The 21,302-nt window shown below is 34.3% G+C and overlaps 1 protein-coding gene across 2 annotated transcripts; it reads left to right on the top strand.

Annotated features, from left to right (window-relative positions):
* The first annotated feature begins 4,129 nt into the window (after window positions 1–4,129).
* Window positions 4,130–20,508, top strand: LOC114166757 (mediator of RNA polymerase II transcription subunit 12-like). Of its 2 annotated transcripts, none has more exons than XM_028051551.2 (13): window positions 4,130–4,599; window positions 5,419–5,605; window positions 7,656–7,715; window positions 9,749–9,854; window positions 11,275–11,343; window positions 11,508–11,561; window positions 11,732–11,839; window positions 12,219–12,368; window positions 12,449–12,790; window positions 12,917–15,243; window positions 15,736–18,303; window positions 18,684–18,993; window positions 19,560–20,508. In XM_028051551.2, exons 2-13 carry the CDS (start codon window positions 5,478–5,480, stop codon window positions 19,998–20,000), a joined length of 6,663 nt encoding a protein of 2,220 aa, XP_027907352.2. In that variant the 5' UTR covers window positions 4,130–4,599; window positions 5,419–5,477; the 3' UTR covers window positions 20,001–20,508. The 2 variants fall into 2 exon arrangements, with proteins under 2 accessions (XP_027907352.2, XP_027907351.2); XM_028051550.2 differs by having other exon boundaries at window positions 5,414–5,605.
* Window positions 20,509–21,302: the final 794 nt, after the last annotated feature.

Genomic DNA, 21,302 nt, shown 5'->3' with positions numbered 1-21,302 from the left:
CAATTTGGGAGACAAGGAGAACAAGTCAGTGTCTTAATGTGGATGTTGTACTTCGTATCGGCAAGAAGACAACATTGGAGAACACTATAAATGTGTTTGGATAGGAAATTTTACCGTTTTTAACACATTCAAACATATTAAATTTGAATTGATTTCATTTTTTAAATATTGTTTGGATACAGCAATTCAAATTTAGTGAATTTTAATTTTCTCATTTATTTCAATAACTACCAAATTCAATAAATTACTTAAATTTTAAACAACTGTTAAAAATTAAAAAAATATCAACGTTCATAATCTTTTGTAATGGATCTTGATTGATGTTGTTTTTTTGTCAAAGTTCTTAAAAGATTTTTTCATTTTATATTTGCAAATTTTGTTTTCAATTTATGTTGAACGAGAAAATTTTCAAGTTATGAAATCCTAAATTAGACTAGACCCAGTAAGATAACATTGGGTCATTTAAGGACAAGTCGAGTGAAATTAAGTCGACCTGAGTTCAGATAAAGTTGAGTTGATTTGGGTTCAACTTGAGCCAAGTAGACATTGACCTTGATCAAGCTCAGTTGGTCCTGTTCCAAGTTAAGTTGAGTTGACCTGAACCCACTTGATTCAAGTTGGCTTAGGCCCAAGTTAAGCTGAGTTGACTCAAACCCATGTCGAGTCGAGTTGGCTTGAACACATGTTGGGTTGAGTTGGTCCAAGTCGAGATTGAGCCAAGTTGGTCCAAGTCCAAATTAAGTTGAGTAAGCCTAGATTAGGGATGATAACGGGTCGAGTCAGACATGGATAGTGCCTACCCGCAATCCGACTTGCAAAAAAAATCCGTCCGCTACCCGCCGGGTATCCACTTAAAAAATATCCGCAGATATTTTTAAAACCCGCGAGTACCTATGGATTCCCGATACACGCAAATATTTAAAAATATATATATTTTATAAAACTTTTAATATAAAATTATAAAAATAAATTAAAATTTCAATTATAATTAAATTTGACATAATAAAATATACTGTTAATTTTAATTTTAATTAAATTTAACGTAATAAAATATAAATTAAATTTTAATTTTAATTTTTTGCAGGTAATGGTTACTAGCGGATACGGATAGTATAACACCCGCATCCAACTTGTTTATAAGCGAGTATTAAAATACTCGCTACTCGCAGGTAATAAATACCCACATGTACTAACTATCCGCCTTGGATTTTATCCGCGGACGCGAATATTTTTGTCATCCCTAGCCTGGATCTAGGTTGAGCTGAGTTGGTACAAACTCATGTTGAGTCAAGTTAAGGCATCCCACACTCACTTAAATTAAGTTTGGTCAACTTAAGAGTTATCTTTTGAAGGGATTGTACATGAGTTCTATGAACAATCCACCATGATTTGTATCTATTTTACCTTTATCCCTTAAAGAGTCAACATCAGTAAAATATTATCTAAAAGCTTGCAAACTTTATATTTATTTTTAGATCCACATTGTCAAAGTGTATTTTAAAACATTTTTTTTATGAGTAAGTTTTGTTTCTGATGCAGGTAATTTTTTGTGAAATTTCATTTAATCATTCCTGATTATAATATCTATGATATTCAAAATGTATAAATGTAACTTAATATAATATCATAAATTCATGATGTTATAAATAAAGATGTACACAATAAATAATATTCATAGATTAATTTAGCAATGTATTGAGTTCAAAGACCTTGAAAATGAACAATTCAATGAATAAATATGTCACACTTAGTCTTAAGATAAGTTAATATTGAATTCACTAACTCATAAAATGATGACTATTCAATTTTTGTTTTTTCTTCATGTTGGAATATGACATTTCTCATCTTTTCAATCAATAAATCATATATTTCACATACTAAATGAAAAATAGTTATATTTATATATGTTTTTCTAAGAATATCATAAATATAGGGACAATGAAAATAAATTATAATCAATCTTCATCTATATCAATAATAAAGTTTATTTCACAAATTATACACTATCCACATTGTAAGAAAATTATTCATAGTTAATAATCGTCATATGAGGTAATATTTTCAAAATTATTAAGCTCTTGAGCAGGTATTTTTGTTTATTTGAACTTATGCCAACAATATGGATATTATTTAGGTGTTTTAGAAGTACAATAACAATAATTCACACACCTTGATATTTGAAAGAATTAAATGAATATTATGTGCATCAGATCTTCAAAGGCAACTTATATGATCATATTTTTAAATATGCATGCTTTTATCACATGAGTTAAGATAATTAAATGAAAAAAAAAAAACAATGAAAGTATCTTTATGAAATTATTAACTATACATCAAAATAAGTTCAGGCAGGTCTCTATCATTAACACTCAAAGAATTAGATTTTATATTAGTATTTATAGTGACTAATTATTAAAATTAGAGACCTTTAGACAATAATTCCTTGTTAGCAAACAATTTAGAATCTAATTCACAAATTAATCATAATTTTATATTTATAATATATATTATTTTAGAATATCCAAATGAAAATAAAACATAAATATAACACAATAGTTTCCTTTAACGTTTTGTTATTTTCAATAAGATCAAAACCAAATACATTAACTATTTAAAAACAAATATTAAATACCATATTAATGTTTTGGAAAATTGACTTATGAAAACATATAAATATCTTCATTTCTTACTCAAATTATCTTGTTAAGTTATTTACTAATTATTTTTTGACAACTATATATTTTAATTTTTTTATTTAGTTTACTACCATTCATTTTTAGAATGGTATACAATAAGTTCTATTTTAACTAGAGTAAAAGTCAAATTTTATTTCCAAAAGATATATATTTATATTTATATATAAAGTGAATATTGTACATACTTTTATTTTTAATTTTACTATTTATTAAATAATCGTTTTTTTAAACTTAAAATAATTATTTTACTGTTTTTACCTTTTAAGTAATTATTTTGTTAAATTTAATTTTTTATTAAGTTAATTTTTTCTTTTAAATTAATATGTTTAAAATTAAAATAAGTACCTTTAATAAAAAAATCATCTACAAAATAAATAAAAATACATTTATATAAAATTTAAAAGATTATTTATATTTATTTTCAAAATTAAAAAAAGTGAACACATATGCACCAGCTTATGAAACAAAAACAAAAAGTAACTCAATTTTTAACCTTCTAAAAAATTTATTACAAAAAATTACATACTATTTATTCTCATAGTTCAAAACATTATAAAATACTACGATTCTTTAATTAACTCTATTTTACAATTATAATATTATATTATAATTATATAATATATATATATATATATTTTTTTTTTCTCTTTAACCATATATGAATTATTAAAATATAAACTTCATCGCTATGGTGGTTTAAGAGAAGTGGTTAATCTTATCTCCTTCTCGTCACAACCTTCTAAAAATTAAATTAAATTTAAAAACTAAAAACTCAAATTGGTTTTAATTTTAAAATTCTTCAAAACTTTAAACTAAAAGCGATTTCAATTTTTCTTAATTTTTTTAATTACAATTGATTTGAAATGTATTAATGACAACTTCTATCATTCTTATTCAGGGAGTGCCTGAGTAATGTTCTATTTTTTCTTTTAAATATTTTGTTTTTCAATTCTTTTTGTTTGAGTTGTTCCTTTCTTCCTTAAGTATTTAAATAATATAAATCTCAATGGTCAAATATAAAAAAAAAAACATAATAAAGTCTAAATTTTAACACAAATTCAATAAAGAAATGATTTTATTTTATAGATTCAACCTTATTAAAAATCTCCTCAATAATTAAAAAAAATCTGCTAAAGACAGGATATGCAATTTATGTATGTCAAAACAAAGAAACCACATAAATAAACACAAAATCTATATGATTGAATCCTTATTTAACACCTCCTTAAAAATTTCTGACAATTTTGCCCTCCTCAAACCACTTAAATAATGTACTGTGTAACGGTAATAATATCAAAACAGAAGGACATGAAAAGGAATTCAAAACACAAAAAAAAAAATCGTGATAATATATTAATAATTAATAATGATATTAATAATTAAGAACAAATATTTTAATAATAATAATAATTAGTAGATCCCTTCCTCTTCACCCTTTATTCCTATCAGAGGAAGCAACCAACAGAAGCATCGTCGTCGTCATCACCACCCAAAATCTCAGTCAAAGCTTCACACCCTTATTCTTCTTCTTCTTCATCATATCTGCAATCTCTCTTTCTCTTTCAACCCTCTTTCTCAAAGTTCCAAAATTTCTATTCCGGCATGTCCCAGTTTCTCTTCTAACAACCTTCAATCCATTTTCCGTTATTTTTAAAAACCCCTTTTTTTCTTAATTTCAAATCGGAAACCCTAGCTCAAGAGACCCCAATTTTCGTCTCCACAATCGCCTTCTGAAGTTGGAGGGAAAAGCAAACAAATACAAAAGTTGGGGATTTACCCCCCAAACCCTAGTTCTGGATCTTGCTTCCGAGTTCAAATTTTCGCGCTTTTTCTTGCATTAGGTTCAGAATTTAGGATTTTGCAATTTCGCATTCGTCCGGCGTTTTTTCAGACGATTAAGCAGGTGAGTTGTCTTCAAGGTTGTATTTTGCATATGAAGAAGTTTCATCTAGTTAGTTCAGAGGGCAATATGAGCTGGTAGGTGTTTTGAGTGAGATTAAAAAAAGTTACTAGTGAAAGAGTATTTATTTGTTCTAGTTTTGGACTATGCTTATGGATCGGAATTAATTTACTAAGTTTGCGGCTTTCTGTTGTTACTTGTAATTTATTGCTACGGATATGGTATGGGACTAGAATTCTAACTAACATAAAATGATTGATCACAGCATATTTATACCCTAGTTTGGAATAGTCTTTATTGGAGAGAAGATCTACATTGATATCTAAGATTTTATCCCCTTATGTATGACTTTGGTTTTACCATTAGTATGGTAGAGAAGATCCTTTGGGAGGGTATGCTTGAAATTTTCTTATCTGCTTGGTTGTGTTATGTTTGCATTTGAGAAAGAGCTGTTTGGATTTGAATGATAACTCAGAATATAACGGTAAAGTTTTTTAAATCTTTACTCTTGCAGCCGGGTTGGGTTCAATCTTGTGAAAACCAGTCTTAGTGTTTAGAACCTAGTGTTTTATATTCTGTTGATTCCGGGAATATATATTTTTTTTTTGTATCATTTATAAACAGTCTGTATCTATCGTATATTTGTAAAGTTACAAATCAAAATTCAGGGTGACAGTAATCTTTAGTGTCTTGGAGATTTCATTGCATAATACTTGTCCGTGCGTGTTAATCTTTTTTTTTTTTTTGTTTCAATTGTGCGTCCTGTTTCCTTTGTTTTTTGTAATGTAATTTTTTGTTTGCCTAATTGATATTGCAGTTTAGCTTTTACAGCTACTTGTGGTATGATGCCAAGGGCAGTATGCTGGTTATAGTTGGGGGAAATGCAAAGGTATCATGCTGGCAGCTGCACTAGTGCAGTTAATAACAGTGCAATAGGTGGACCATCTGCTAGGGACACCGGAAGATCTGATTCACCTTCTTTGCCTGCTAACTTCTCTGTAAGTTCAAGGTAAGGAACTTCCTCCTGACACTTTCCTCTTATTGCCATTTTCTTCTTATGAATGACTGCAAAAATGACATATGCTATCAAGGAACTACAAATTCCAAATAAATGTGGTATTGCTTTTATATATTTTCTTTTTCATTTATCTAGTAATTTGTGCCAATGATTTCTTTTTTTCTTTTCGCTTGATTAACATCCTTTTGAAAATTATGCAGTCATGTTAAAGAGTGGGGTTCATTTATTTCTTGAGTGATATGAATATTCCAAGTATTCATTATATCTTCATTTTTCAGTTCCTAGGCATTTGATCGCTTAAGAGTTTCCTCTGGTTTCAATGATCAATATTATTTTCCAGTTATTTTCCAGTTATTTTCTTTACTATTAATCTCTCTACTTTTGATAATCTGCTTTGATGGTTAAATGGGCAAGAAATATTAGGTTACATGTCCTTGCTTATAACCATAGATCTCAGATAGCAGGATAGTGGGTAGTGGAATATCTTCTAATATGATGTTTTGTGTTGCACATTAATTAAATTTATAATACGCACAGATAAATGCTGAAAAAAATAAACTGCCAAAACTAAATACATATTCATAGTAAACAATTAAAAGTTAGAATTTAAAGGCAAACACACCAAAGATTAAGATGAAGCATTTATGCATTGTAAACAATCAAAAGTCAGAACATCTGCTCGCATTTCTAAACCTCGGCTGGGTCAGGCTGGGTCAGACTGGTTGAACTGGTCTGTCCGAGATATGGAAGTATAATTGGTTTTTGTTGTTTTTTGGATTGGATGTGTTACCTACTTGGTATTATCATCATCAAACCGGTTAAGAATTGGATTTAACTGGTGTAAACAGGTCCTAAGTGGACCAATTTTAAGGAATTTGCACATGCCCCACTCTTCACCAGCCTGCTGCCCCTGCTTTGTTGAGTCCCACACCAACGCCATGCTGTTGAGTTGATCTTCTTGCTTTTCTTTTTTTCTAGCGGGGTCGGGTAGGGGGAAAATTGTGAAGTTTACAGGAAAAGTCATATATTCTATGAGAGATATGGAAAACTTTTCTTGGACCCAACTAAACTATATAAAACTGTGTTTTTAATTCTAAATGTTAAGTGGACTTTGAGTCCAACTCAACCTGACAAAATTGGCTCATAAGGTGACGTTTGCATCCACTTATATATTTTAAATTAGTCTTATCTTTAGTTGATGTAGGACTTCCAATTCATGTGGAGTCATATATATCTCAAGCCACTAGACATTAGTGGCTGGTCCAGGTGAAACAATAAATCCAACAAACAATAATTTTCGTTAGGATAGGCTCTCTAACCCATGATTCTAGTATCATGTTAAGAAGTGAACTTTAAATCTAATTTAACTTTACAAAATCGGCTTGTAATTTGAAGTTTGCACCTACTTATATTCTATAAATTGACCTTATCCTTAGTTGATATGAGACTTCCAACACTAAATATGGAGTGGTCATATATTTTTCATAATATAAATAAAGAACAGTGGCACTAATTTTGTAAACATTGGTATAAATTTTCGCCGCTCCCTGTATTTGTTTTATTTTTATTAATATAAGATTTCTCTTTTCCTTTTCCTTTTAAAGTTAGATTTGTTGTGGGGATGATTCTACCATATCAAACTTTCAAAATATTGTTAAGCATTTGAATAAGAGAGTACGACGTTGGTGGATTTTATTTTTATTTTAAAAAATTGATAGCTGTATGTAGTGGATTTGTTCTAAAAGTTCAGTCCAAATTTTGTTACAAAAGCTGCATAGTTTGTAAATCAATAACTTAAATTGCTGAGCGTGGGTTGGGACTTTTGTTTCGTTCCAACCATTTAGTTAATAATGACATTTAAAAAATTTATATTTCTTGCCTTTGAAACATTTTTTTTATTTGTTTGACTTAGTATTGCTAAATTTTCTTTTCTTATTGAGTTGTATTTTTTATGTTCACTAATAAAGTGGCATGTTATTTTCTTTGTATGCTAAATCGGATGCTGTTAATATTGAACACAATTTTATTTTTGTGTTTGCAGGCGACAACCCCCGTTAAACCCATTCAAGTTGAAGTGTGATAAAGAACCCTTGAACTCTAGGTAGTTCCTGGTCATAATATTGTGATTTTTAAAATTATTGTCCACTGTATTTCATGATTAACTTTGATTAACGAACAGTACCAGGCTCTATGGGGGCACATTTTCATATGCTGTTGTAATACAAAAAATTGCATGTATGATGTTTTCCCCTTCCCTGCATTGTTATCAGCTTATGCTTTTTCTTGTGTGGCTAAGAGACTAAGAGTAGTGAGTTTGAATAGTTAAATGGTTGGGCAGTTAAAGTTAGGAGGCCTTGGCTTAAATAGTGGGGGAGAGGGAAAGAAAGTGGGGATTCAGATTGTTATTTTTAGACATAGGGGTCTGGCATAGTTGTAGAAGGGGAGACTCATGGAAGGAGAATGCTCTTCTTTTTCGTAGGTGAAATTCCATTGGGGATTTGTTCTCTTTCTGTGTCAGCTCTAAATTTATCAGTTACTTTCTTATGGCTTTTGTAATGATTTGTCCAAATATTTTTATGCCATTTATTGGGCATGGCATAACTGAGCATACAAGCTCTGGATGATTTGGTTGAGTTCTTGAAGAGGATGATGGCCAACCAGTGTGCGATTTCATTCTCTGGTTGCTCATGTGGCAGTGACTTGAGGGGGATGGATTGCCCAGGGCTCAGGTAGAGAAGTGTATGAGGTGAACCTGAGGAAGCTGTCAATGAAGGTACAACTTGCATTTGTCAGCAGTTAAGGTGTGGCTAGTTTCAATTCTGGAGGAGTAAGATGGTAGATTTAATATAACCTGGGAAGGGTTGACAGTAACGTTGATACTAAGGTTTGCAGCTTGTTTGTTGTGTCAAACAGTATCTTTTGATGAGTATATACACATATTTTGAGGTCTTGGTGGTGCAGGCATTGGAGATACCTGACAAGCAATTCCTAGGGTATTTCTTAGGCGGATTGAGGTGTAGTTTGGTGGCAGATAGTTCAGATGCAGCTGTGCCTCCAAACTCATCTTTCAACCTCGGTCTTTTGCTCCAGAGGTGTACTTTAGGTATCTTCTTGGTGGAGGTGTTGTGTCGGTAGCAGGATCAGTTGTGTCAACTAGTGGGTTTACCCGATCTGTTGTAGTGAACACCATTGACAGGCCTTTTCAAGATATACACTGGGTCAAACATTGATTTGAGAAAAAGAGTGTGCAGGAAGGAAGTAAAGCAACAATGCAGTGAAACTGTCATACTGTGTTTTAAGGAGAAGGGAAGAGGGTTGATGTTTCCCGTAGGGCCAACTGATGTTCACAGTTCGGTTGCCAGGGAAAAGTAGGCTGATGGATAGTAGAGGTAGTAGACCAATTTGGAGTACTCAAAAGTTTTGGAATGGTTGAAGATGTCTGTGTTTTGCATATCTTCCTGTGTCTATCCTTTGATTGGTAATTATTCCTTGTAAGTTCCTTGTGATAGTCTGCCGAAGATCATGCTCAGTTGTTCCTTCTATGTTGTTTTAGGGATATTTTACCTGTCCAGTGAGCACTAATGACTGGGATCAGTACCTGGTAGGGGATTAGAAGGGAAGATTGTTGCCAAATCTCGGTTGTGCAATTTCATCCTTGCTGTCAAGGTTGAACATCAATAGGATGGTATTGATAGTGCTGAAAAGAGAGTATGTTTTTGGTTTAGTGGTTTCATTCAAAGCATCTTGGAGAAAAGTATGTCTCTAGTTGGATAGGGTTGAATGGACGTTTGAACACTTTCAATGTTAAACCACACATATCCCCTAATTAGTTAAACTAATGAAGTGGTTGGGTCATAGGTAGTTAAAGTTGTTAAGAGTGGGGGTCTTGATTTGGGATTAATTATATTTATTACTTTGGGAATGGAACGGTGGCTCAGTAGTTAATAGTAAAATGGAGAACCTTGAAGGGAGAAATCTCTTTTTTTCTTTTTTATAATTCAATAGACCTATGTAGCTTTGTTATTTAGATTTCTTACTACTCTTTCTTGTGAGGTTGTAATTCTACTCTAAGGCATTAAGCTTTGACCTTCTATTATCTTATATATTTACATGTGAAATCCTATTATTTCTCAGGCTTGGGGCACCAGACTTCCATCCCCAAACATCAAATTGTCCTGAGGAGACCTTGACCAGAGAATATTTGCAATCTGGATACAGGGACACAGTTGAGGGACTCGAGGTATGCCATTAGGTGCTTGTTGGGAATGCTCAAATTTTGAGAAGTAATTTTTTTTTTCTTTTCTTAAATATCTCATTAAGCTGACAAAAAACAATTATTTCATAAAAAAACTAGACAAAAGATGCATTAAAACTTACTTTAGTATTTATACCAAATCAAATATTATACTTCTGCAGTTATCCATTTTTTTCTCTAAGGTCTTAATATTTTATGCTGAACCCTTGTACTTTTTTGTGTAAATGGTTTTGGTAGTATGTGTCAAGGGTAACTGAAAATTTGGAACTGTAATCTGGCAGTTTCTTGTATTTTTCTTTCCTTTTTCTTTTTATCAAATTCTTCATCTATCTATAACATTAATAAACGGCATTCTTCTTTTTGGTGTTTACAAATTCTTAGGATTTTACACTTTATGTAACTACCTATAATAAAAAAAACTATCTACAAAATAAATAAAGAGTACCTACTATAAAATTATAAAAAGCCTTAAATACTCATTTGGTCCTTATTTTTGTCATGTTTATTTAATTTGGTCTTCTTTTTATTTACGTGATCAATTAAGTCATAATTTTGGTCAATTTTGTTTAATTAGGTCCATTCTTCTCACTGTGTCTAAATATTTAATAGAGCAGTAGACAAAATGAGTATTTAAACCTTATAAAAGTTATTCATATTGATGTTCATAATTATTTTTTATGAAACTTTTATAACTAATAATATTTTTTATTTTAATAATTATGATAGTAATTCTTTTTTATTTTTTATCATCTTAAAAAAAATTGGACGCATATGGAAGTAGTGCATGTGTTTCCACTTGGACTCTTTTTATAAAGGAAATAGGTTTATACTTACTTAACACCTTTCTTTTTCCATCTTAGTTAGGCTGCAGCAATCTTAACATATTCAAGTTTTGATGCTTTCCTTTTCTTTTCAGACATTTTTTTTCCCAAATAATTGATAAATAATTTTACTTTAAAACTATGGTACCAGCTATGGAGAATAATTACAAAACTTCATGATAAAAAGCAATCTAGTATTTGTCAAAAATGGGTTATTTATGTTGGCGGGTAGTATAATTACTATGTTGTGGTTGGTAGCTACTTGTAATAATTCTTACGTTGGTGTGATGATTCTGTTACATTTGGTTTATCTGCGTGTATCTTTGTCAGTGTCATTGATATGTATATCACAAATTCTCCCTTTAAATTACTCGTATGATTCTTATACTGTTCAAGGCAATTGATATAGTGATATGGTCACACGTGCATGCTTTAGAATCATAGCTCTCCTTGATGAGTAATGAAAATATAGAAGTCAATTTTGCTTGCATTAAAATACGATAGTTTCAATTCAACTGTTCTAACCTGCCCTTTTGTCTAGTATCTTCTATTTTCTGACATTGCCTTGCTCCTGTATCTGTCAGGAAGCCAGAGAAATTTCTCTGACACAGGTTCCACATTTTAACAAGAATGTTGTTCTTAATTGCAAAGAGGTGTGACTCTTTTCTCTTGTGTCTTTTTTGAGATATTTTTGCCCTCTTATTTTTGTTTATATGTCTGAGCTCTTAATTTACTGCAAATCTCCATATTTTTTGGTTTTCATTACAAGGCGATTGTGGATATAGATTAACTTGTAGTTTTTTCATCTAATTTCCAGGCTATTAGAAAACGTCTGAGGGCCATCAATGAATCTCGTGCTCAGAAGAGGAAGGTGATGATCTTTAATATGTCTTATGATCTATTTATCCTTGCTGAACATTACTTTTATATGTATGTATATAGTTGTGGTGCTTTTTCTAGCTTATTTTGGAATTAATGAACTCTACTTATCTTATTTTGTTATGAAGGTGTTTGATCTACATGTGTGTTTTGATTTGATAGGCTGGTCAAGTATATGGTGTAGCTCTTTCAGGATCTCAACTTGCCAGGTCTGGAATTTTCCCTGAACTAAGACCTTGTGGTGAGGACTTCCAGAAGAAATGGATTGAGGTATACTTGGTGATAGTCTTACTCCTACTGTTCTCTTCTCTGTGCAACTTGCTGTGGCACCTCACATTTGTTTCTAAAACAATTTTGGCAAATTTATATAAAGGAAGCACTGGGTTTTGAATGGCTAGTAACATAGTAGTAGATGGTTATATCTTGATGTGATTGGCTGCGTGATGTGAATATGGAGGGATCTGTAATTCTTATAAGCTGATATGACCAATTTATGAGAATTTTTATATGGCTTAATATGATCAATTTCTGAGGTTTTTGTTGTTAAAGCTGACAGGTTGTTATGGCTGTGAAGTCCTTGAATACTCTTTTTTGAACATTACTTGGTGGTTCAGTGTATATCGGTAACTCTTAAAAATTTTATTTACAGGGTTTATCTCAGCAGCACAAGCGGTTACGCTCTTTAGCTGATCATGTTCCTCATGGTTATAAAAGGGCATCACTTTTAGATGTTCTTATAAGGAATAACGTTCCATTGCTTAGGGCCACCTGGTTTATCAAGGTTACTTACCTCAATCAGGTAGGAATGTTTAAATGTTTGTATATGTACCTAGTTCCTTATACATTTTAATATGTGCTGATTATGATTGAGTTTTCCAGGTTCAACCTGGTTCTGTTGGTATTTCTTCTGGAACTGCTGACAAGATTCAACTGTCACGCTCTGATGTTTGGACCAAAGATGTTATCAATTACTTGCAAGCCCTTCTGGATGAATTTTTGTCAAAGAATGTTTCCCATTCTGCTTCTCATGGTCGAGAGCGATCACCACAAATACCTGGACCACTGCAGAACAAAAGTGATCCATTGTTATCTGTTTCTGATGGTGAAGGACCATCGTTACATTTTAGATGGTGGTATATTGTACGGCTTCTGCAATGGCATCATGCTGAAGGGCTGCTTCATCCATCTCTTGTCATTGATTGGGTGTTTACTCAACTACAGGTATTTACTTTCTACATTGTTTGTGTTTGATGAGTACAATGTGCTAATGAAACTAAAAATGTACTCTATATACCTTCCACTGATTTCAACTTTTGTGTTGATTTCTCACATTTCTGTTCCTTTCAGGAAAAAGATTTGCTTGAGGTTTGGCAGCTGTTATTGCCTATTATATATGGTTTTTTAGAAACTATTGTACAATCTCAAACTTATGTACGTACCCTTGCTGGACTAGCTCTTCGTGTCATTCGTGATCCTGCTCCAGGTGGTTCAGATCTAGTAGATAATTCCAGGAGGGCATACACAACTTGTGCTGTGATTGAGATGCTTCGGTATTTAATACTTGTGGTGCCAGATACTTTTGTTGCTTTGGATTGCTTTCCTTTACCTTCTTCTGTTATTTCACATACAATGAACGATGGGAATTTTGTACTAAAATCAACTGAAGCTGCAGGGAAGGTAAAAAATAGTTCAGATGATTTTGGTCGCATTATTTCACGCATTCAGAAACATACAGAGGATCTTGTTAAGGCTTCAATCCCAGGCTCTCCAGGCCATTGTCTGGCTAAAGTGGCAAAAGCCTTGGATAAAGCTCTTGTTCTGGGTGATTTGCATGTTGCATATAAATTTCTTTTTGATGATCTTTGTGGTGGAACTGTATCTGAAGGCTGGGTTGCAAAAGTCAGCCCTTGCTTAAGGTTATCTTTGAAATGGTTTGGGACTGTGAATACACCCCTTATATATTCTGTGTTTTTCCTTTGTGAGTGGGCAACATGTGATTTTAGGGATTTTCGTGGTTCCCCTCCTCATGACATTAAGTTTACTGGTAGGAAAGATCTTTCCCAGGTGCATATAGCTGTTAGGCTTTTAAAGATGAAGATTAAGGATGTGAAGATTTTGCTAAAACAAACAAACGAATATCGCAGAGCCAGTCGTTTTGCAAAGAATCTGGGTCAGCGGCCTAATTCGAATTATGTGGGCAAAGTATCCAGACTGAAATCTAGTTCAAAAAGCACAGGTTCTTCAGTTATATTTGAAAGCCCAGGACCACTGCATGATATTATAGTTTGTTGGATTGATCAGCATGTGGTACATAAGGGGGAAGGTTCCAAGCGCCTACAACTATTTATTGTGGAACTTATACGTGCTGGCATCTTTTATCCCTTGGCATATGTACGCCAGCTGATAGTCAGTGGGATCATGGATGCGAATGTAAATTTGGTTGACATGGAGCGACGGAGGAGACACTATTGCATCTTAAAGCAGCTACCTGGATGCTTTATCCATGATGTTTTGGAAGACTTAGGAATTGTTGATGGGGTGCATCTCAAAGAAGCATTGCAAATTTACTTGAACGAACGGCGCCTCATACTTCGGGGTCCTCTAAGTGAGTCCCATGATGATGCCAGTGGCACTGATTTATCTGCTCTAAAGAGAAAAAGATATCCTGCTTCAATAAAGGATGAAGCTTCCGGAATGACAGTTGATCAGAGAAATGTTATTTCTACCACAAAAAATGTAAAGGATAATGCTAACATTGAAGAACTAAAAACAGCTATTTCAGTACTGTTACAGCTACCTAATTGTTCATCTAATTTGAGTGCTACAGGATGTGATGAATCTGAAGGCACTGTTAAAAGATCTATTGGGTCTCAGAACAGCAAAATTGATCCAGTGGAGGGTACACCTGGGTGTGAAGAATGTAGCAGAACAAAGAGACAAAAGTTAAGTGAGGAAAGAAACTCATGTGTACAGGGGCATTCCCCAGTTCAATCTGATGATGACGATGCATGGTGGGTGAAAAAGGGAATGAAATCCCCAGAGCCTCTCAAAGTTGATCAACCACAAAAGTTAACCAAGCAGGTCACTAAGAGTCGGCAGAAGATTGTGCGTAAAACTCAGAGTCTTGCTCAACTGGCAGCTTCTAGAATTGAGGGTAGCCAAGGGGCATCAACTAGTCACGTTTGTGGAAGCAAAGTAAGCTGCCCTCACCATAAAACTGCTATGGATGTTGATGGGCAGAGGTCCGTGGATATCATCCCAACAAGTCATTTTGGAGATATAGTTTCCATTGGAAAAGCTCTAAAGCAGCTACGTTTTGTTGAGAAAAGGGCTATAGCCGTTTGGCTGCTGAGTGTTGTTAGGCAGGTAATTGAAGAGACGGATAAAAATATTGGTAAAGTTGGTCAGTTTGGCAGGCCTTTTTCTGGTGCTGACGATAGAAGCTCAATACGGTGGAAACTGGGTGAGGATGAACTTTCTGCAATACTGTATTTGATGGATATCTCCCATGATTTGGTATCAGCTGTCAAGTTCCTCCTTTGGTTGCTGCCGAGGGTTCTTAATAGCCCCAATTCCACAATTCATTCTGGGAGGAATGTGCTGATGCTAGCAAGGAATGCAGAAAACCAAGTTTGTGATGTGGGAGAGGCTATTCTGCTTTCATCACTGAGGAGGTTTGTAGCTCTGCAATCAATTATATTTTATATAGTTTTTGTTTGCTGTCTCTTGGAAAACAGAAATTTGCTCTCCCCCACATGATGTTTTCTTCCTTTTCAATGGCTTAGAACCTTTTAGATAAGTGGTACAAATACAATGCTTTATAAAGCACCTCGTAGTAGGCTGCTATATCTGTTTCTATTTCTTCTTATGCTCCCTTTTGTTGTCACCTTAATCAAGCCACTGTTTTAACATAATTATGCAAGTTTACTGAACGTTAAGTGATGTTTCTGTAATTTTTATGGTCCATCTCACTCTGAAATATTCATATTTTTGTAATTGAATCTGTGGTAGTGTTTTTGTTTTGTTTTTATGATCGTGTTGGTGAGTTTCTTTGTGGATTTTTTGAATGTTTTCCTTTTGTTGTTTATGCTTGTGTGGGACAATTTCTTTGTGGATTTTTGGAATGAGATTTTGACAAACTTTCCTCTGCAATTTATTTGATGTAGGTATGAGAACATTCTTGTTGCAGCAGATCTTATTCCAGAAGCCTTGTCATCTGCAATGCATCGAGCTGCCAAAATTGTTTCATCTAATGGAAGACTTTCAGGGTCAGGGGTCCTAGCTTTTGCTCGGTACTTGTTGAGAAAATACAGCAATGTGGCTAGTGTCATTGAGTGGGAGAAAACTTTTAAGGCTACATGTGACACGAGACTTTCCTCTGAACTTGACTCTTGTAGATCAGTGGATGGAGAGTTAGGGCTGCCCCTAGGTGTTCCAGCCGGAGTAGAAGACCATGATGATTTTTTCCGTCAGAAGATCAGTGGTGGTCGGTTGCAATCCAGAGTAGGTGCAGGCATGAGGGAGGTTGTGCAGCGTAATGTTGAAGAAGCATTCCACTTTCTTTTTGGAAAGGATAGAAAGCTCTTTGCTGCTGGTACTCTAAAAGGTCTTCCTCCTGTAGAAAAATGGGACAATGGATATCAAATTGCTCAACAAATTGTTATGGGTTTAATTGATTGCATAAGACAGACTGGGGGTGCTGCTCAAGAAGGAGATCCCTCTTTGGTCTCTTCTGCGGTTTCTGCAATTGTTGGCAGTGTTGGTCCAACTTTAGCAAAAATGCCTGATTTTTCATCTGGCAGCAATCATTCAAATATAACATCAACTTCAAATTTATTGAACTATGCCAGGTGCATTCTGCGAATGCATATAACCTGTCTAGGCCTGCTTAAGGAAGCCTTAGGAGAACGACAAAGCCGTGTATTTGATATTGCACTTGCTACTGAAGCTTCTACTGCTCTTGCTGGCGTTTTCACTCCTAGTAAAGCATCTCGTGCTCAGTTTCAAACATTTCCTGAAGTCCATGATTCTAGTAACACTATTTCAAATGATATGGGAAGCAACTCTAATAAAGTCGTGGTAGCAAAAACCACAAAAATTGCTGCTGCTGTTTCTGCGCTTTTTGTTGGTGCAATTATATATGGTGTTACCAGCCTGGAAAGAATGGTAACAGTTCTCAGATTGAAGGAGGGTCTCGATGCAGTACAATTTGTAAGAAGCACTAGATCCAATGCAAATGGAAATGCTCGTTCAGTTATGGCTTTTAATAAGATGGACAGTTCAATTGAAGTTCATGTCCATTGGTTTAGACTGCTAGTTGGAAACTGCAGAACAATATGTGAAGGGTTGGTGGTGGAACTCTTGGGCGAACCATTTATTATGGCTCTTTCAAGGATGCAACGGATGCTTCCTTTAAATTTGGTCTTTCCACCTGCTTATTCAATATTTGCCTTCATTAGGTGGCGGCCTTTCATTTTGAATGCTACAGTTCGTGAAGACATGAATCAAATTTATCAGTCTCTTATAGTGGCCATAACTGAAGCAATAAAGCATTTGCCATTTCGTGATGTATGTTTTAGAGATTGTCAAGGTCTTTATGATCTTATGTCCGCAGATAATAGTGATTCTGAATTTGCAAACCTGCTAGAGTTTAATGGTTCTGACATGCATTTAAAACTCACAGCATTTGTTCCTCTACGCTCTAGGCTTTTCCTTAACGCCATTATTGATTGTAAAATGCCACAATCTATTTATGCAAAGGATGATGGGAGCCGGATTTCTGGACCTGGTGAGTCTAAAGTTAAACCGACAGATAGTGGGTCTAAGCTTCAGGATATGCTTGTGCATGTTTTGGATACCTTGCAACCTGCCAAATTTCACTGGCAGTGGGTCCTCCTCAGGTTACTTTTAAATGAACAAGCCCTCATTGAAAAAGTGGAGAATCATGATGTGCCCTTGTCTGATGCTATAAAGTTGTCCTCACCTAGTCCTGAGAAGGCTGCTAGCGCTTCTGAGAATGAGAACAATTTTATTCAAATACTTCTCACTAGGTTACTGGTTAGACCTGATGCTGCACCCCTTTTTTCAGAATTGATTCATCTCTTTGGTAGGTCACTAGAGGATTCAATGTTGTTGCAAGCTAAATGGTTCCTTGGAGGCCAGGACGTCCTCTTTGGCCGGAAGGCCATTAGACAAAGGCTGCATAACATTGCTGTTAATAAAAAACTTTCTGTTAAGACCCAATTTTGGGAACCTTGGGGTTGGTGTAGTCCAACTACTGATTCATTGACTATCAAAGGGGATAACAAGAAGTTTGACAGCACCTCTCTTGAAGAAGGAGAAGTTGTTGAAGAGGGAACATATTTGAAAAGGTGCCAGCAGCAAGTGATTGAGAGGGCTCTTATTGAGTTGCTTCTTCCTTGCATAGATCAAAGCTCTGATGAAGCTCGCAATTCTTTTGCAACTGACTTGGTGAAACAGTTGAGTTATATCGAGACACACATAACTGCTATTACAGGTGGAAGTAAACCAGTGGGAAGTGCTCCTGCTGGAGTTGAAGGTCAGCCAAATAAAGTAAATAACCGCAAAAATTTGAGAACTGGAAACGCTACATTATCTAGACGACCAACAGTAGCAACAGATTCTTCTCCTCCTTCTCCTGCAGCCCTACGAGCTTCTATGTCATTACGGTTGCAGTTGCTCCTGAGATTTCTTCCTACTCTTTGCACTGACAGGTAAGAACGACGAGATATTGCATTGTCCAATTGGTTTTCGTTACAGGATTCTTGTCGCACTTGTTGAAGCGAAAGAAATTCTATGGTTTTTTGTTCTTAAAATGGATGAAAAAATGGAGTAAATTGCAATGCAATTTTCAGATTAAAAAAATACGGTTCTCTATAATACAATTTGGTATCATGTTTTTCCTTGCAACAATGGACTTGAGCTAAAATTAGGTGTTAAGTTAAATCAGTTAATTATGGCAGCTAGAAGTGAAATTATGGATATTTGTGCCATGAATCCAATGACTGTTTTTACTTTTATTTGTGCATGTGAAATGGAACTAGTACATCAATGTTAGTTGTGATTCTTAAGTTCCATATGTTCAATATTGTAGGGAGCCATCTGTGCGGAGCACGAGACAATTTCTTGCCTCTGTTATTTTTCGTCTCCTTGGTAGTCGGGTTGTGCATCAGGATGCAGACATTTCAGCAAATGCTGTGCCTCTGCCAACGAGGGAGGCAGAGTCATCTTCTGAAGTTGCTTCTGCTGCTTTTGTGGATTCTTCTTCTCAGAGTCTGTTTGATCGTTTGCTGTTGGTTTTGCATGGGTTGCTAAGTAGTTATCCTCCAAGTTGGCTCCGGCCAAAGCCTTCAAAGACAAGCAATGAACCTACAATTGATCGAGAGTTGTTGGAAACTTTGCAGGTTTGATCATTTAATCTATGAATGTATATAGTTTTATTTTCTGCGCTACCCCTTACATGGCTTTGCAGCCTTTTTAACACTAGTCTAATTTTCCTTGAGAAACTGGTTAGCAGATGAAATAGCCAACATAATATTCTTTTGAAGTGTATAATTATTTGTTTGTTCGGCTGTATGTATTGATTGTGTGCTTAAAAATTCTATACCATATTAGGTCTTAATTCAATGTGTAGTGTAATATCTTTTTTTTTTTATTGAGGTTTTTTATCAACATATTTGATAAACTCTAAATTTCTATCATCTCCAATAAATAATATTGGAACTATAGCCTCATTTTTCTTTGCTTTCACCCTGAAGTCATGGAATGACCCAACCCGTTATCTGTGCATCATGTTATACTGGAATTGTATTTACTCTACAAACTGTTATCCCATGTTGTACTGGTTTCATATCAGATATTGTGTTAGCCATATCCATGCTTCATAATGCTCTCCAATGGAAATATTTCTGTAACATACTTCTCAATCTGGAAATGTTATTACTTATCTAACGTCAACTGTCTGATGCAGAATGACTTGGATCGTATGCAACTACCAGATACTGTTCGGTGGCGAATCCAAGCTGCAATGCCGGTACTCATCCCTTCTATGCGGTGCTCTCTATCCTGCCAGCCACCATCTGTTTCAAATTCTGCTCTTATGTGCATTCAACCCGGCACTACAAATCCTGGGGTTAACTCCATTAGCTCAACTATCCCCCAGAGGGGTCCAGCTCTATCAAGGGTTGCATCTAATGTATCAGGGAAGCAAAAACGACAGGACAATGATTTGGAAATTGATCCTTGGACACTTTTAGAAGACGGCGCTGGCTCTGTCCCTCCGGCAGGTAACACCACTAGCATAGGAAGTGGTGATCATGTTAACATTCGAGCCGCTAGCTGGCTGAAAGGAGCTGTAAGGGTGAGACGAACAGACCTCACATATGTTGGTGCAGTAGATGACGATAGTTGATTAGCAATATTTTTTGTTGGTTTGGAGTATGCAACCCCACTGGCCAGTGCTTTTTGTGGTTTTTGATTTTTTATATTCAATACAAGAATGGCATGAAGATGCTGCCATTTTGTGCTTGCCCTTTGTTGGAAGCAGAAGGAGCATGGTTATGAAAGAAAATGGTTGTTGGAAGACAGCACATCCAATGGTTCTTTCTGGCTCTGGTTGACTACTAACCTGTGTTGATAATCACGCCCTTCTGGATTGTGCATTTGCTGGCGCAGTTCAGAGGTTTGTTGTACATATAGGAATGATTGTTTCTCTTTACCAATTGGTCTGAGTAATATAATCTCAAGTGATCAGTAGCTTTTTCATGCTCATTATATCTAATGAACGCTTGTGTGAGCACTGTCTATAGCTTTTTTAGGGTCACAAGCACACACAAGTGCAATCAATCATTGTTTCTTTTCTCATTCAAATTATCAAAGGTTATCTGGTTGATCTGGAGCATCACCATAGCATTCCATTATTTGCTTGCTAATCCAGAGATAGATTCATTTCTGTCTAAAATTTTACCAGTAAAAAAGTTGCTGTGTATGCATCATCAGCAGGGGAAAGAATATTATGTGTGTGTCTATACACGCCATAAATGTTATCTGAGCAAATTTTGTAGTGGACGACAAGGTTGCATTTTTTTTTTATTTAAGCAGGAGAAGGTTTTTTCTTTAGCAATTGTAATAATGTAGAATATGATGTCCATATTTTAAATATTATGACTTAGTTGTGATACCATGTCATTTCTTCGATTCTGGTTACGTCCTGTTTTTAAGTTGTTTCTTTTTAGGGTCCTAAAGTATGTAAAACATCGCATGATAACTAGTAAAATAACTGACACCGTCAATTCTTTAGTTACTCTCGGTTTATCTTTCCTGTTTTTTTTTTTTTTTAAATGTTGGCTTAATTACTAACATTTAATATAAATAATAATGTTATATTATCATTTATATTAAAAATTCTTACAAAATTATGACTCATAATGTAATGTTAAAAAGTTATTTTTAAAAATATGGCTAAATATATTTTTTGTTCTCTCAAATTTTATTAAATTTTGGAATTGATTTTTTTTTTTTTGAAATTTTATACTAATTTAATCCTTTATGTTTAAAAATGTGTGAATTTAATCTTTTTTACTAAATTTTATTAAATTTATTTGATATTTTAAACGTATTTTATGATAATATTTGAGTTAATATTATAATAAATCATAAAATGTGCTTGAAACGTCATGTAAAAACAAATTTGGTTAAAATGACTAAATTAAAT

This window comes from Vigna unguiculata, chromosome 10 (genome assembly GCF_037176805.1).
Source record: "Vigna unguiculata cultivar grain cowpea cultivar isolate G323 ecotype 2 chromosome 10, ASM3717680v1, whole genome shotgun sequence".
Classification (NCBI taxonomy): Eukaryota; Viridiplantae; Streptophyta; class Magnoliopsida; order Fabales; family Fabaceae; genus Vigna; species Vigna unguiculata.
The sequence above is the reverse complement of the archived record's forward strand: the minus strand, read 5'-3'. Positions and strand labels throughout refer to the sequence as shown.